We start from the raw sequence: 14,353 nt of genomic DNA, 5'->3' as shown, positions 1-14,353 counted from the left end.
ATTATAACTTTGCGAGCTAGAGGTCATTGGAGGGTAATTGCAGTGTGTGCCCGTCTTAGACCAAAAAGAGAAACAGTTGACCACAATGTGACCAGCGGCTTGTAACGGATCCGACCAACATCTTTCTAAACTTTCTGCAAGAATGGAAGGCGAGAAGTATGCATGGAAAAGGATTAGAGGCTGTCGGATAGGAACACGGCATATTTAGACGGATTACGAGCCTGGCACAAGTCAGAGTTTCTAAGGCGGCGTTATCTCGCTTTTGTGATGAGAATGACGGATAATGTCAAAGAATCTACAGTAATTCAATTCTTTTTGTTTTTCAGTCACATTCATCATGGTTCAAAGGTCACTGACAGTCATTTTACAGTGAATATTTTCTAAGAATATCTGACACAGGATGCTTGAGGTAGCTGGGGGTCAAAGGTTATAATGATAAACAGACTGACCGGTCACTAATAATCAGTGATTGCCTCAAGGCTGCAACACAAGTTGTTTTCAATGTTCAAGGTAGAAAGAAAGAAATACTTTTGTACCCGCTAAGCTAACTCAGTTATGTTTTATATAATAATAATATATCAGAATATACTGTACAGCATGGTTTATCAGTTTTTCAAACATTTGACTGGTACTGTATATCATTCATTTTTTAACTATCCATCCATCCATTCATTTCCTATACCGCTTATCCTCACAAGGGTCGTTGCTGGAGCCTATCCCAGCTGTCTTCTGGCGAGAGGCGGGGTACACCGGGACTGGTCGCCAGCCAATCACAGGGCACATATAGACAAACAACCATTCACACTCACATTCATACCTATGGACAATTTGGAGTCGCCAATTAACCTAGCATGTTTTTGGAATGTGGGAGGAAACCGGAGTACCCGGAGAAAACCCACGCATGCACAGGGAGAACATGCAAACTCGGAATTGAACTCAGGTCTCAGAACTGTGAGGCCTGCGCGCTAACCACTCAACCACCGTGCAGCCCACCATTCATTCATTCATTTTCTACCGCTTTTCCTCACGAGGGTCGCGGGGGGTGCTGGAGCCTATCCCAGCTGTCTTCGGGCGTAAGGCGGGGTACACCCTGGACTGGTCGCCAGCCAATCACAGGGCACATATAGACAAACAACCATTCACACTCACATTCATACCTATGGACAATTTGGAGTCGCCAATTAACCTAGCATGTTTTTGGAATGTGGGAGGAAACCGGAGTACCCGGAGAAAACCCACGCATGCACAGGGAGAACATGCAAACTCGGAATTGAACTCGGGTCTCAGAGCTGTGAGGCCTGCGCGCTAACCACTAGACCACCGTGCAGCCCACCATTCAATCGTTCAAAAAAATCACAGAGACATAAAACCCACGCATGCACAGGGAGAACATGCAAACTCCACACAGAGATGCCCAAGCGAGGCCTTGACATACATATATAGTATGTATATTATTTGTATATATATATTACTTCAATGAAAAAAATCATTACTTAAGTGGATTTTTAAACAAATGTAATATTATAGTGAAAATGCTTACAAATAAAGGCCACACAACTATTAGAAACCTTACCCTTTTTTTTTACATATTGCAGCATTTTAAATTGATAATCCTATTTTTGCATGTTATATGACTTTACCTATGCTTGGAATCAAAGCGCCGACATTCTTTGCACACTTTTTTTTATGAGCTTGGTGCTCTGTCAGGCAACATTCTGGAGGTGAGATGAGGAAAGGCGAGGTTGGAAACTTAATTAGATTGTGCATGCAAGCTATGTATGGGGTGGGGGGGTTGACTATTCCATCCCATTTGAAAACGTTGTTCCTTTTAATGGTACATATTAATAATGGACTGGCGTTATTACAAAGAGAAAATGGCTTAGTAAGCCACAGAAGAGAAAATGTTGTGGATTTAAATATAGAACAAACCCAGCAATTAGACCAGAGCATCATGATGTCATGCAGCCTTGCGTTTTGCAAAGTTAGAATGTAGATGCACATGGAACATCCCTCCATTCTCACATGGCAAGAATTTCTGTCCCCTCACGTCTCCTAGCAACCGAGCTTCAAAATAAGACCAAGCCCCTGCCACAGGTGTTGTGCTATCAAAAACTTGTCACACTCTAGCCCCGCCCACTGGTAGCATAGCTGCTGTCAGTCACACACCCACACAACTGCATGTGTGTGTGTTTGTTATGCACTTCTATTTACACACACACACACACACACACGCTCCTCCCTGCCTGCCTGTGATATGAACTTTGGAAGCAATGAGTTGCAAGCTGCGTCCTTGCCAGCGAATTCTTGAGTGATTACTTTTTTTTTGTGTGCTCTTTCTTGTCTTCTTCGTTCAGGACAACATTAATGTCTTCCTCAAAGCTTGCTTCAAGCTCGGACTAAAGGAGGCCCAGCTCTTTCACCCAGGAGACCTCCAGGACTTGTCATCAAGAGTTACAGTCAAGTAAGTGTAGTTTCCTGCTCGATGCCGTTTTGATGCTTTTTAGAGTTTTTTTTATGAATGAGGCTGAGCTTTGAAATGGCGTTGAATGTTGTTACACACCAGTCGGGTTGAGCACATGTGCATGTTGGACTTCATTACCTAAGTCTAGGAGGATTTCAATGTCCTTCTACTTCAGCAATTTACATTATCTTGGGGTAGGGCATATGCACTGCAACAGAGCATATAATGAAAATAATGAAGCGTATATAAGTACAGGAGTACAACTGACAAACATTGTATAATTTGTATATAAATACACAGTGCATTGTAGATAAAGCTAACATTCAAACTAACATTTTTACCCTTGCTTGATTTAAAAAAAATAAAATATTGCATAATTCTCAATGGATATGCAATGTAATTGATCATTTAATATTTATTTATTTAATATTAAGCATTAACTACTGCCTCCCTATAAATGTTTGTACAGGGCAAGAGAGACCATTAAATAATTTTTTTGGCAAATTATTTGGTAAATAACATGTATTGTACAGTAATTCCTTGTTTATCTCAATGAATTGGTGCCAACCATGATAAGTAGTTAGTAGTATTTCTGCAAGATAGTGTTTCCTTATTTATTATGGAATATTTAAATTGGGATATTTTAGTAGTTATATCATCGAAAACCACTTTACCATGTGGTATGTTTTTTTTTTTTAACATGATTAGAATTGGTGGCAGACAGGAAGTGATGTCAGGGTTCAGAGTTGAGTTTTAGCTTGTCATTGGGTTATGACCACAACAGTACAACATGTTATTATTATTATTATGCCTGTTGTGAGATAATTTCAACCTGCAATAAAGGCCTGTTGTTCTGGTGATCAAGTCTGGTGCCTGTCTCACTGAACAATTACTGATAATGAGTGACCAAGGCAGAATATGAATTGTCTTTTTAATGGCTTAATAATTAATTTGCAGCCATTTTAAATCTTGAAAATGCTTCATTTAGGCAAAAAATATGACAAATTTGTTGAAATATGCCTATTGTTTTTTTTTTTTTTTTTTTTTTACCAACTAGTCAATTTTTTTTTACCAACAATTCCACCAGAAAAGAGCATGATTTATGAATGAATGTCAATATGGCCAGGGTCTACTGTATTACAGAAAAATAATATTGAACCGGCTTAACACAGGAAGCCCTTTGAACAAGACATTTGTTAACATTGTAATAATGTGTGACTCTAAATGACAGCATTCAGCCATACACAGGAGATTTGATTTTGAAGTTTCATGCATGCATGTGTTTCATGAAAAGTACGAGCGTAGGCATTTTAATAAATGCGTTTGGCGTGAAACTGCAGTACAGTCAAGTCGGTGGTGACATTTCCACAGTGTTTATTTCCGTTTCTGTGTGTTTGTGCCACATCAGAGAGGGAGGCATGTTGATCAACCTGTTCGCGTTTCGCTCAGGTGTGCCCTCAGGAGGGGGGGGGCAGGTGAAGGCTCAGTGTGAATGAAATGGAAAAGTGTCTTAACAGGCAGATTTTAACACACTTGTGCTATGCAATAGACGTTGCTATTGGATGTGTTCGTTTAGCAATGTTATGGTGATAACTATGCCCTGTGATTGGCTGGTGACCAGGCCAGGGTGGACCCAGAAGACAGCATATCTGTCACCCTAGTGAGGACAAGTGGTATTGAAAATGCATGGCAGGATGGGGGGGTTGGGGGGTGTTAAATTTTTTTTGCATTTGTGTGAAAAAAAATCTTCTTAAAGATCCCAATAATGTGCACAAGGGGCTTGTTGTTTTTCATGATGATCTAACACAGTGGTGGGCAAACTACGGCCCGGGGGCCACATGTGGCCCACCAAATGTTTGAATCCGGCCCGCCAGTTGCTTTCTAACTATATCAACTTTTAACATACAAACTGGCAACATGACTTGCAATTCGGATGTCTTGTTTCGTAAAAAAAAACAAAAAACTGTAAAATTAAATTACATAGTTTGACGTGGTCTGATGTTTAAAGTGACATGAAAACATACAGCTGATAGTATAACACTTTTACAGATAAAATTCGACAAATAATTCAAGGAAAATAAGCATAAAATAGTGTGTATTTGTGTTAAATATATGTTCTAATATATGTTTTAGCCCCCGGACAATTTTGTTAACTCAATGCAGCCCACAAGTCAAAATATTTACCCAACAGTGTGTCCCGAGAGCCTGTTTGTCAGCATCAAACGTGAAAAAAAATGTATCATCTCCCTCACTTGCTTTACTTGTTTTGAGAGAAGAGGTGCTCAAACGCCCGCTTTCATGACATCACAAAGAAACAACCTTCCTTATGGACATGATACAGCCTCTGACACACCCCTATAGGCAAATGAGCCCACATTATGTACTGTATTTGCGGTGGACAGCTTTGTAAAATAAAACAGACATTGACTTGCACAGCTCTTTAGCATTAAATTCAAGCATCAATACTAGAATTTGGACACTTCTAATAGTGTATTGACATTTAAAAACAGCATAATATAGAACCTTTACAAACTACCAGTGAACTTGTGGCCTCACTGCGTCATTACAATGTTCATTCTGTCAAACATCTGTCACCACCGACCTCTATGCTGCAGGCACTTCTCAGCAATCTTCATTTTTTTTTTTCTCCCATGATTCACCCTGGGCTGGATGAGCACTGCCTGAGTGACACAGGCAGTGGTGTTGAAAGCACACAAAGATCAACTGTACGTACGCTAAACAAACAAATCTGCCATCTTATCACGACGCACCCTCCAAGCCAACAATGATGCCCTATGATACGGTGTTATCCGAGTGCGTCAAATGTGGACACTTTTTCTTTATGGAGCTTTGGAATGAGTCATAAAATGATCCGTTGGTTATCTGCTTCCGTCTGTGTGGTTTCACTTCTTTACATTGTTGTTGTCGTTTTATCGTATTTCATTGTGGAAACCTGGCAAAAAACGATTTTCCTCATTTGACATATTTTGTGGTTTATAGTGGATGAGTGGTTAGCATGTTGGCCACAGTCAGGAGATCGGGAAGACCTAGGATCGAATCTCTGTTTCAGTGCTTCACCTTATCCCTGACATAGAAAATAGACATGCTGTATACTATACTACTGTATCCTATACAATATACAGCAGGAGTCTCAAACACGCGGCCCGCGGGCCAGATGTGGCCCGCAGGACATTAGTTTGAGGCCCCCGCCTTGATATGAAAGTTTGATTTGGATGCTGTATGGTATCATGTACCCAGAAAAATTATTACATTTGATTAATGTTCATGTTAAAGGTTAAATAACTGTTAATAGTTATCCTCCCACTCCGTGTGGAAGTGGTAAGTTTTTGGCTATTTAAGTTTAAAGGAAATAACTTGAAGGCTACCGTTTAGGTCGCTAACTCTCTAGTTTTCGAGTTAGCATGTGTCTCAAGACCCTGCAGTTGCGCAATATGTTGTAAATAAAAAGAGTATAAATGTGACTATAGTCGTGTTTTGTCATGTCTACAGGGCTCTAATAATGCTTTGTTAATTTTTATCTGAAAAAAATAATTTGTCTACCCACCAGCTATGTGGTTTCTTAAGTTTTTATTATTTGCTGTTTTATTATTATTATATTTATTTATTTATTAATGATTGATTATTACTGATTTTCTTTATTCTTGATTTGTTTATTTATTTTTCATTTTATTTTGTGTAGAAAAATAAAAATTTAAGATATTTGAGAACAGTGGAATGTTTTATCAGAGCTTTTATTGTAGAAAATTGGAACCAAAGCGAAGTTTTTTAAATTTTTTTGTTTTTAATAAATGCGTTTTTTTTTTTTTTTTTGGAAAACCTGATGTAGCCCAGTCTCACCCAGACCCGAGCTCCAGTAAATTGAGTTTAAGACCCCTGGTATACAGCATCAGTGCTTATTTCCAGAAAAAAAACATGCATATTGTGTACTATGGGAATTGTATAAATAAAGGCATAGACTACTTTAAGATCACATGTTGTTTGTTCTGCAACTTGTTTGCCACCATGCACTATTCTATCTGAGAAGGGGGGTTGGGGGGGTCATGGGTGCCATCCCCATCCTATTTTTAGGATGTCCGGAGTCAGTTTACCAAGCAGGATTGATTGGAATGGTATTGGAACTCTGAAGAGAAGCTTTTAATAGCATCGTGAACACCCGTCTTCCCCTTCCAACTGCATATGGTGATAGGATCCCTTCCATTTACTCTATTTTTACTCTATTTTCATTTTTGGAATGATTTCAAAACTTTGCATGGCTTGCCAGTAAAGAGGTATTTATGATTTTATGAGTAGAAAGAGAGAGAGGAACTAATAAAGCAGCGGTCAACATGAGGAGGACAGCCAATGGACCGTGATCACAGAGGCCGCCAATGTGAGAAAGTCGTCTCCATCAGCCGTCCTCGCCTCTGTCAATGTGTCAAACTACAGCCATTGTGACAGGCGCTATTCTAAGCCTCACTTTCCCTCTTACACATGTTTATACAAGTCTTGTACTCACAAGTCCTTCTAAAGTATGCACAAATAAAATAGATACCACCTTAAATGATGAAGGTGAAACACTAGTTTATTGTTGTTTAAAACATTTGAAAATACAGTAAATAATAATAAAAAAAATCAGAATTTCATCCTTTTATTTAGTTCCAGATGTAGGCGGATGTTTCATTCACCGAAAATCTTGCAAAGTTTGTGAAAGCCCTGCACGATTTAGCAGTCATCTTGCAAGGTTTATGGAAGCCCTGTGCCATTGAGCAAAACTCTGACAAGGTTTGCAGAGGCCCCGTTGCATTTAGCTGAATTCTTGCAAGATTTTCGGAAGCCCTGTGTCATTTAGTGAAAATCTTCCAAGATTTGCAGAAGCCCTGTGTCATTTGGTGAAAATCTTGCAAGATTTGAGAAAACCCTGTGCGATTTAGATGAAATCTTGCAGGATTTGTGAAACATTGTGCAATTTAGTGGAAATCTTGCAAGATTCACAAAAAGTCATGTGCGATTTAGTGGGAATCTTGCAAAGTTTGCGGAAGCACCTTTCAATTTAGTGGACATTTTGAAAGATATGCCGAAGCCCTGCGTCATCTAGTGAAAATCTTGCAAGATTTGCGTAAGTCCTGTCCGATTTAGACAAAATCTTGCAAAGTTTGCAGAAGCACCTTTCAATTTAGTGGACATTTTGAAAGATATGCCTAAGCCCTGCGTCATCTAGCGAAAATCTTGCTAGATTTGCGTAAGTCCTGTCTGATTTAGACAAAATCTTACAAAGTTTGCAGAAGCACCTTTCAATTTAGTGGACATTTTACAAGATACGCTGAAGCCCTGCGTCATCTAGTGAAAATCTTGCAAGATTTGCGTAAGTCCTGTCTGATTTAGACAAAATCTTGCAAGATTTGCAAAAGCACTGTGCAATTTAGTCTTTACAAGATTTGTAGGTGTCCTGTGCCATTTAGCAGGAATCTTGGAAAATTTGCAGAAGCCCTCTCTGTAAGATAGTAAGTCTTTTTTGAATTTTTGAAAGATTTTTTAGGATGTTTTTTTCTGAGTTTGAGGAATTCTTCTGAGATTTAGAGAAAGTGCTGCGCAATTTAAGTTGTCAGAAAGTGTCAAGCTATTGTGTGACTGGCGAAATTTGTCAGTGTCATGTGCGCCTTATCGTGCGGAAAATACGGGATTGTGTGATTTGTAGGAAATCCTGCATAATGAAATTCTTAGCAGAATAATTGTGCGAGTCTCTTGAGATTTGAGTAGCTTTTGGCGTGATTTAGTAGATGTCTCGGTTGATATTTTAACTGAATTATTGTGCTGATTACTGCAATTCTCTTGAGATTTGTACATGTATCGCATGATTTAGGGGAAGTTTTGCAAGATTTGAGGAAGTCTTTTCAGATTTAGTGGAAATCTTGTGAGATTTTGTGTTTTGAGATTAAGCGAAATTCTAATGAGATTTAGTGGATTCTCTGGGATTTTGCAAAAGTCTAGCCAGATTTAGCAGATGTCCTGCGTGATTTATAGCTCTTGTAGGAGTTCTTGTGGGATATACAGTAAAGAAATCTTACTTACTGCAATTCTTGCAAGATTCACAGAATTCACTTGTGATTTACAGTAGCCGTATTGAAAAGTGAAACACAGTCAATAGCCATATAGTCAAATACGTATGTACTTTTGATTAAGATAAAAGCAAGAACCGCAGCCTAGCCGTAATCCCAAATATTCAGAGAAGAATTTCAGTGTTGCTGAACTGGTTTATTCGCCATCCAAATAGCTAGCATTGCAACAATGTCACTCTTAAACAATCTTCACTTGCGTGTTGGCTACATTAATACACGTTTTATTCAAAGTTGCACACTAAGCCTTGAAACATTGGTGTCACATATAAAGTGTACCTGCATTGGCCATAAAAGATTATCAGGCAGACGTGTGTGTGTGTGTTAGTGTGTGTGTGTGTTGACCTTTGAGTTTTGTGGTGATTGTGCAAGCCGCCCATGAATAGAAGAGCTTTTTATCGCTGTCCAGTACAAGCTATATCAAAAGTGTCATATAGCAATAGCATCTGTTGATGCCTGAGATAAGAAGATCTTTGAAGAGCTTAGTAGTGATGACATTTGACCACACCTCATTCATCACACTCAAGTCTGTGATTCACCAACAACTTCCGCCCCCCCCTCTTCTGCTTGGCTGCCCAGGAAATTAAAGTCTTCCACATGAATTATGGAAACTATTTCACTTAACCATTCACTACAACTTGGAAGAGCTGTAGCTTGACTAGCTTGGAACTTACTTGTGAGTAGCTTGTACTAGTTTGTAGCATACTAGTTAGCAGTAGTCTATAGCTTGTAGTTTTTGCTAACTTGTAGCTTACTAGTTAATGGTAGTTTATCATTGTACTGTTGTTCGTAGCTTGTAGTGTAGTTTCCAACAGTAGTCAGTAGCTTGCAGCTTGTATAAAATTGTACCTTATTTAGCTAATCATAGCTAGTAGTTTATAGAATGCAGCATGTTCTAATTTGTATCTTACTAGTTGGGAGCCAGTAAATAATAACTTGCACCTTATACTAGCATGTAGCTTGGTAGCTATTAGCCTATGGTTAGTAGTTAGTAGTTTTTAGGTTGTCGTTGGAAGGTCATAACTTGTACTAACATGTAGCTAACTAGTTAACAGTAGTTGGAAGCTTGTAGTTAGTAACTTTTACTCATTTGTACCTTACTAGCTAATCATAGCTAGTAGTTTATAGAATGCAGCATGTTCTAATTTGTAGCTTACTAGTTGGGAGCCAGTAAATAATAACTTGCACCTTATACTAGCTTGTAGCTTGGTAGCTATTAGCCTATGGTTAGCAGTTAGTAGTTTTTAGGTTGTCGTTGGAAGGTCATAACTTGTACTAACATGTAGCTAAGTAGTTAACAGTAGTTAGAAGCTTGTAGTTAGTAACTTTTACTCATTTGTAACTTGGTAGCTACAGAGCAGTGTGTAGCTTAGCAGCTAACACCCTGTGATGACTAGCTTGTTGTTAGGAACTTGAAGTTCACGAGCTAGTATACATATATGGTAGCTTGTCATATGTAGCTTGCAGTTATACTAACATAATAGTATAGGTGTAGTAGCAGCATATGACTACTATTATGTAGCATGGAGTTAGTAGCTTGTAGCTAATGGCTTGTGACATGGCTAATGCTATGTAGCTTGTAGCTTTTGTAGACTGTGCAAAGATACCTAATAAAGTATGGAGTCCAGAGCGCTGACCGCTGGGCCAAAAGCCTCAACTGTCAGTCAACCCAGTGTGCAGCGCAGCTTTTAAGGGCGAGGGAGTAAGGTTTTGCTAACACACACTTGCACAGCTGCACTGGCTGGCATCCGTTACGTATAGACCCCCCACAGAGAGGTGGTGCAAAGTCTCAGAAGAAAATGATTGACAAGCCTTGACAGCTCTTCCAGGTTAAAAAAAAACACTCACTGTAAGAAGAACCATAAAAGAGGCGTGTCGTTAATGTTTTAAGATTGTTGGCTATTGATCAGACTGAGGAATGTTCCAGAAGGACTGAACCTTACGCTACATGTCTCTTATGTGAATGCAAATGTGTGTGCGTGTGTGTGTGTTTGGGTGTGGTTCCTTCATGCTTTCCTACATGGCGTCACTCTGAGGTGCGGCAGTGTGGTCTTGTACAGACCATGGGTAGATTGTGATGGCAAGCAACCCCATAAAAGTAAACGCTCACTCACAAGCTAGCAGGCTTTTTTTTTTCCACAGCGATGCCACAACAATGATGCCAGGCACTGTGCATCTCCTGTGTTGAACACAGTAGTGTGTGTGTGTGTGTGTGTGTGTGTGTGTGTGTGTGTGTGAATGATAATGAAAGAACAGCAGCGATCTTCCATGAAGGGTTGAATGCAGCAGAGCAGGTTAGCCTCACTGTGCAGCTTCCCTGCAGGCTTCAACATCATAGCATGTTTGCCTTACATTTGAATAGCAGCTCTGCAGTTTCGGTGCAAAAGCCACCGCGCATTTTTTTTTTTTTTTACAAAATTTGAGGTAGCCCTGTGTGATTTTTAGCAGAATTCAAAGTCTTGTGGATGCCCTGCGAGGGTTAGAAGAATTTTGGTGTGATTTTAGCAGAACTCATGAAGAGGAATTCATCAGCGAGCATATTATACTCCAATAAGTTTTTAAAAGTAAGTACAACAGTCCGAGAAGCATCATGCCAATTTAACTGTGGTATTATTGAAATATTTATCATTATTGCAATATTTTCTAATATGTTTTGAGGCATGGCTGCACGGCCGACTAGTGGTTAGCGTGCAGGCCTCATAGCTAGGAGACCAATTCCAATCAATTCCACACTCCATCTTTGTGTGGTGTTTGCATGTGCTTCCCGTGCATGTGTGGTTTTCCGGTTTTCTCCCACATTCCAAAAACATGCTAGGTTAATTGGCAACTCCAAATTGTCAATAGGTATGAATGTGAGTGTGAATGGTTGTTTGTCTATATGTGCCCTGTGATTGGCTGGCGACCATTCCAGGGTGTACCCCGCCTCTCGCCGGAAGACAGCTGGGATAGGCTCCAGCATAGGCTATATTGTATATGGCTATAGAGTTTTACGGCTCACCGTTCATAAGAAAGGAGGCGTACTGTTATCTTTTACATATGTACAATCAACAGGAGTTTGACCCCTGTGAATATGCATATGTTGAAGTGAGAGCTTTGCACAATCCACATTAACATTTGTCAACCTGCAGGGCTTTTTTGTGAGAGCTTTTATCTTACAGCAAACATTTGCTTTACTGGTAAAAAAAAACTGCTTGACTTTAGAATCCCACGGTGTTGTCACAGAAGGTGCGTGTCACGATCAGCTGATTCTATCAGGTCACTCACAACGCCGCCCCCCCCCACCCTTGGGCTGTGGACACCCAAAAATAGTTTTTATTAGAGTGACTTTATTTTCGTCCACTGGAAAAAGGCAACCAGCAGACATGTTATGCTTGACTCAATGATGGGAAGCAGCTAGTGTTAAAATATACTTCCTGTTTATGGACCATTATTACCAAATAAAAAATTGGCAACCTTTATCTTTATCGTGTCAAGCACAAATGTCAATCATCATCATTGAGAAATGTTTTATCCAGTTTCAAGTCTCATCCACTCCCAGCAGGTGCAGCGGTCACTCAAAGAAAACCTCATAGAGGGCACGTGTTATTGTCTTAGCGTGTGACAAGCAAGAATGCATAACATGACTGTATATCTTTCCTGGTGGTGTACTGTTGGCCCATTATCACTCTTTATGGCCTTCTGTGAATAGATGTACACAACGAACATACAGAAAGGGCTCGTTTTCATCACACGGACACACTCTGAGCTTTGTTTGCTCAACAGTTACGCCTTGTTTTATTTAAAGGTTCCATATTTCAGATTTTTTTTTTACTATTTTATTTTATATGTCTCAGAGGTCCCATAATATTCTATGGGAAGTGTGTTGCTCAAACGTTTTGTAAGGCCTGCTTGGAACACGCTTATGTGTGTCTGGAGGGTTAATGCTAACGAGCTGTGTTTTGGGGGTTTTCTATGGGTACTCTGATTTCCTGTCACATTCCATAAAAATATGTTAGGTTAATTAGTGACTATAGTTGTCCATAGGTATGAATGTGAGTGTGAATGGTTGTTTGTCTACACAGTATGTACTCTGCCTCTCGCGTAAAGTTAGCTGGGATAGGCTCCAGCATGGATGGAGCTGTGTTCCTCCACTCCGCTCTCTGACAGTGTGTGTATCTCCATGAAGTGAAGACCATATACTAAAAAATATATGTATATGTGAGACACTTTTACAGTTTTTTTTTTTAAACCAAAGCATACTAAAAAAAGTGTTATCAGCAACATAGTGTATTATTAGTATGAACTTTTTGCCTTACATGTTTTTGCTGTTTTATTTTTTACGAATATTATATTTATTACAATATAATTTGATAATATAATATAATTATATAATATAATTATTAAATTATATAACTTTTTTCTTGTACATTTTTTCCTCATAATATTATCGATTTATTCTCATAGTATATATACTTCATCATCATAATATAACTTTTCCCAACCACTTTTTCTAAAAATTGCCCTATATTCTTAAATTTTTGTGTTGTCACAATATTACTTTAAAAACAATACACATTTTGATTATAATTTTCCAACTGCATGCTCTTAATATCATTTTTACATGACTATAATAAATGCATTTCATGTACTGTATACTGGTGTCCACGATATTTTTCTTTTAACAAAACTGTGTAGACCAGTACATGGTCAAATGTATTTATTTGTATGTATGTTGCTTTTTCAGCGATTGTAAAAAGGAAAATAAAGTATAATGGAATTTTACACATTTATACAATTGTCCCTTTGTGGCTTGACTTCCACGGAATCACGTTTTTTGTTTGTCTGGACTTTCTATTTCTTGGTCCAAAAATATGCTTATTTAAGGAAGACTCTTGGCATAGCATAAAAATGGTTAAATGAAAAAAATAAAATGCTAATATAAAGCATCCAGAAGACTAATTCAAGACGTAATATGTAGTATTCTACACTGGTCACTAGGTGTCAGTAATGTTTCATGTTGAGACAATGCCTGCCACCTCAGGAAGTATACTGTCCAGAAAACTCTCCCAATGCTAACGAGTGAGTCTGTTATGTCCTTTATTTATGTTTAATATGTCTTATTTTATATTTTATATTTTATATGTAGTATGTCTACTACATTGGGGTGTTGGGTATTGGGGGTGTGTGGGTGTCTTAAGATATTAAAAATAATATTTAGAAGCTTTTCTGTACTCTATCTTCATGAAAATTTGCTCCTCACTGTTGGCTCTGGAACCGTTTATAAACTATAAACGAGGGATTACTGTACATTTTTTTTAATTTTCCAGAATTTCATTGAAGTGTACACACTGCATATAACTTTATTTAAACTTTTTTAGTGCATTTACCCAGATCAGAGCCAGCAAATACATTGTACATACATGCTACACTCAACACACTCATACATTCTCAGTTAAGTCAGCAACTCATTTCGTGTCATTGAGCATAATTGTGTTAGCACTACACTTTTATCCAAATTTTACATAAACAATACATTGTAAATCTTCACTAACAAATGTCACGTACTGTATCACATGCAACAACCTAATGTTAAGGAGTGGGATAGCAAATGTTACTAACGCTAGCATAGAACGCGACGGTGCTAACATTACACTCACATTTCAACGACAGCGACATCATGCTAGGTTGATAAAAAAAACCCAAAAACTTACAGCTCCTGTGTCTGTGGCTGACTGACGTATAGTTGGAAGAGCTGTAGGCTATATTTCAAGATGTGTAGCGAAGCCTAATTTTATTTATG

At 38.6% G+C, this 14,353-nt stretch overlaps 1 protein-coding gene across 1 annotated transcript in view; it reads left to right on the top strand.

Moving 5' to 3' along the window:
- The window catches only part of lmo7a (LIM domain 7a), a 57,581-nt gene that overhangs the window by 16,528 nt on the left and 26,700 nt on the right, over nt 1–14,353 (top strand). The window contains exon 4 of the mRNA XM_058081171.1: nt 2,355–2,461. Within this exon, the coding sequence (XP_057937154.1) occupies nt 2,355–2,461 (107 nt within the window). The remainder of the gene's footprint in view (nt 1–2,354; nt 2,462–14,353) is intronic.

Source organism: Doryrhamphus excisus, chromosome 9 (genome assembly GCF_030265055.1).
Source record: "Doryrhamphus excisus isolate RoL2022-K1 chromosome 9, RoL_Dexc_1.0, whole genome shotgun sequence".
Classification (NCBI taxonomy): Eukaryota; Metazoa; Chordata; class Actinopteri; order Syngnathiformes; family Syngnathidae; genus Doryrhamphus; species Doryrhamphus excisus.
The sequence above is the reverse complement of the archived record's forward strand: the minus strand, read 5'-3'. Positions and strand labels throughout refer to the sequence as shown.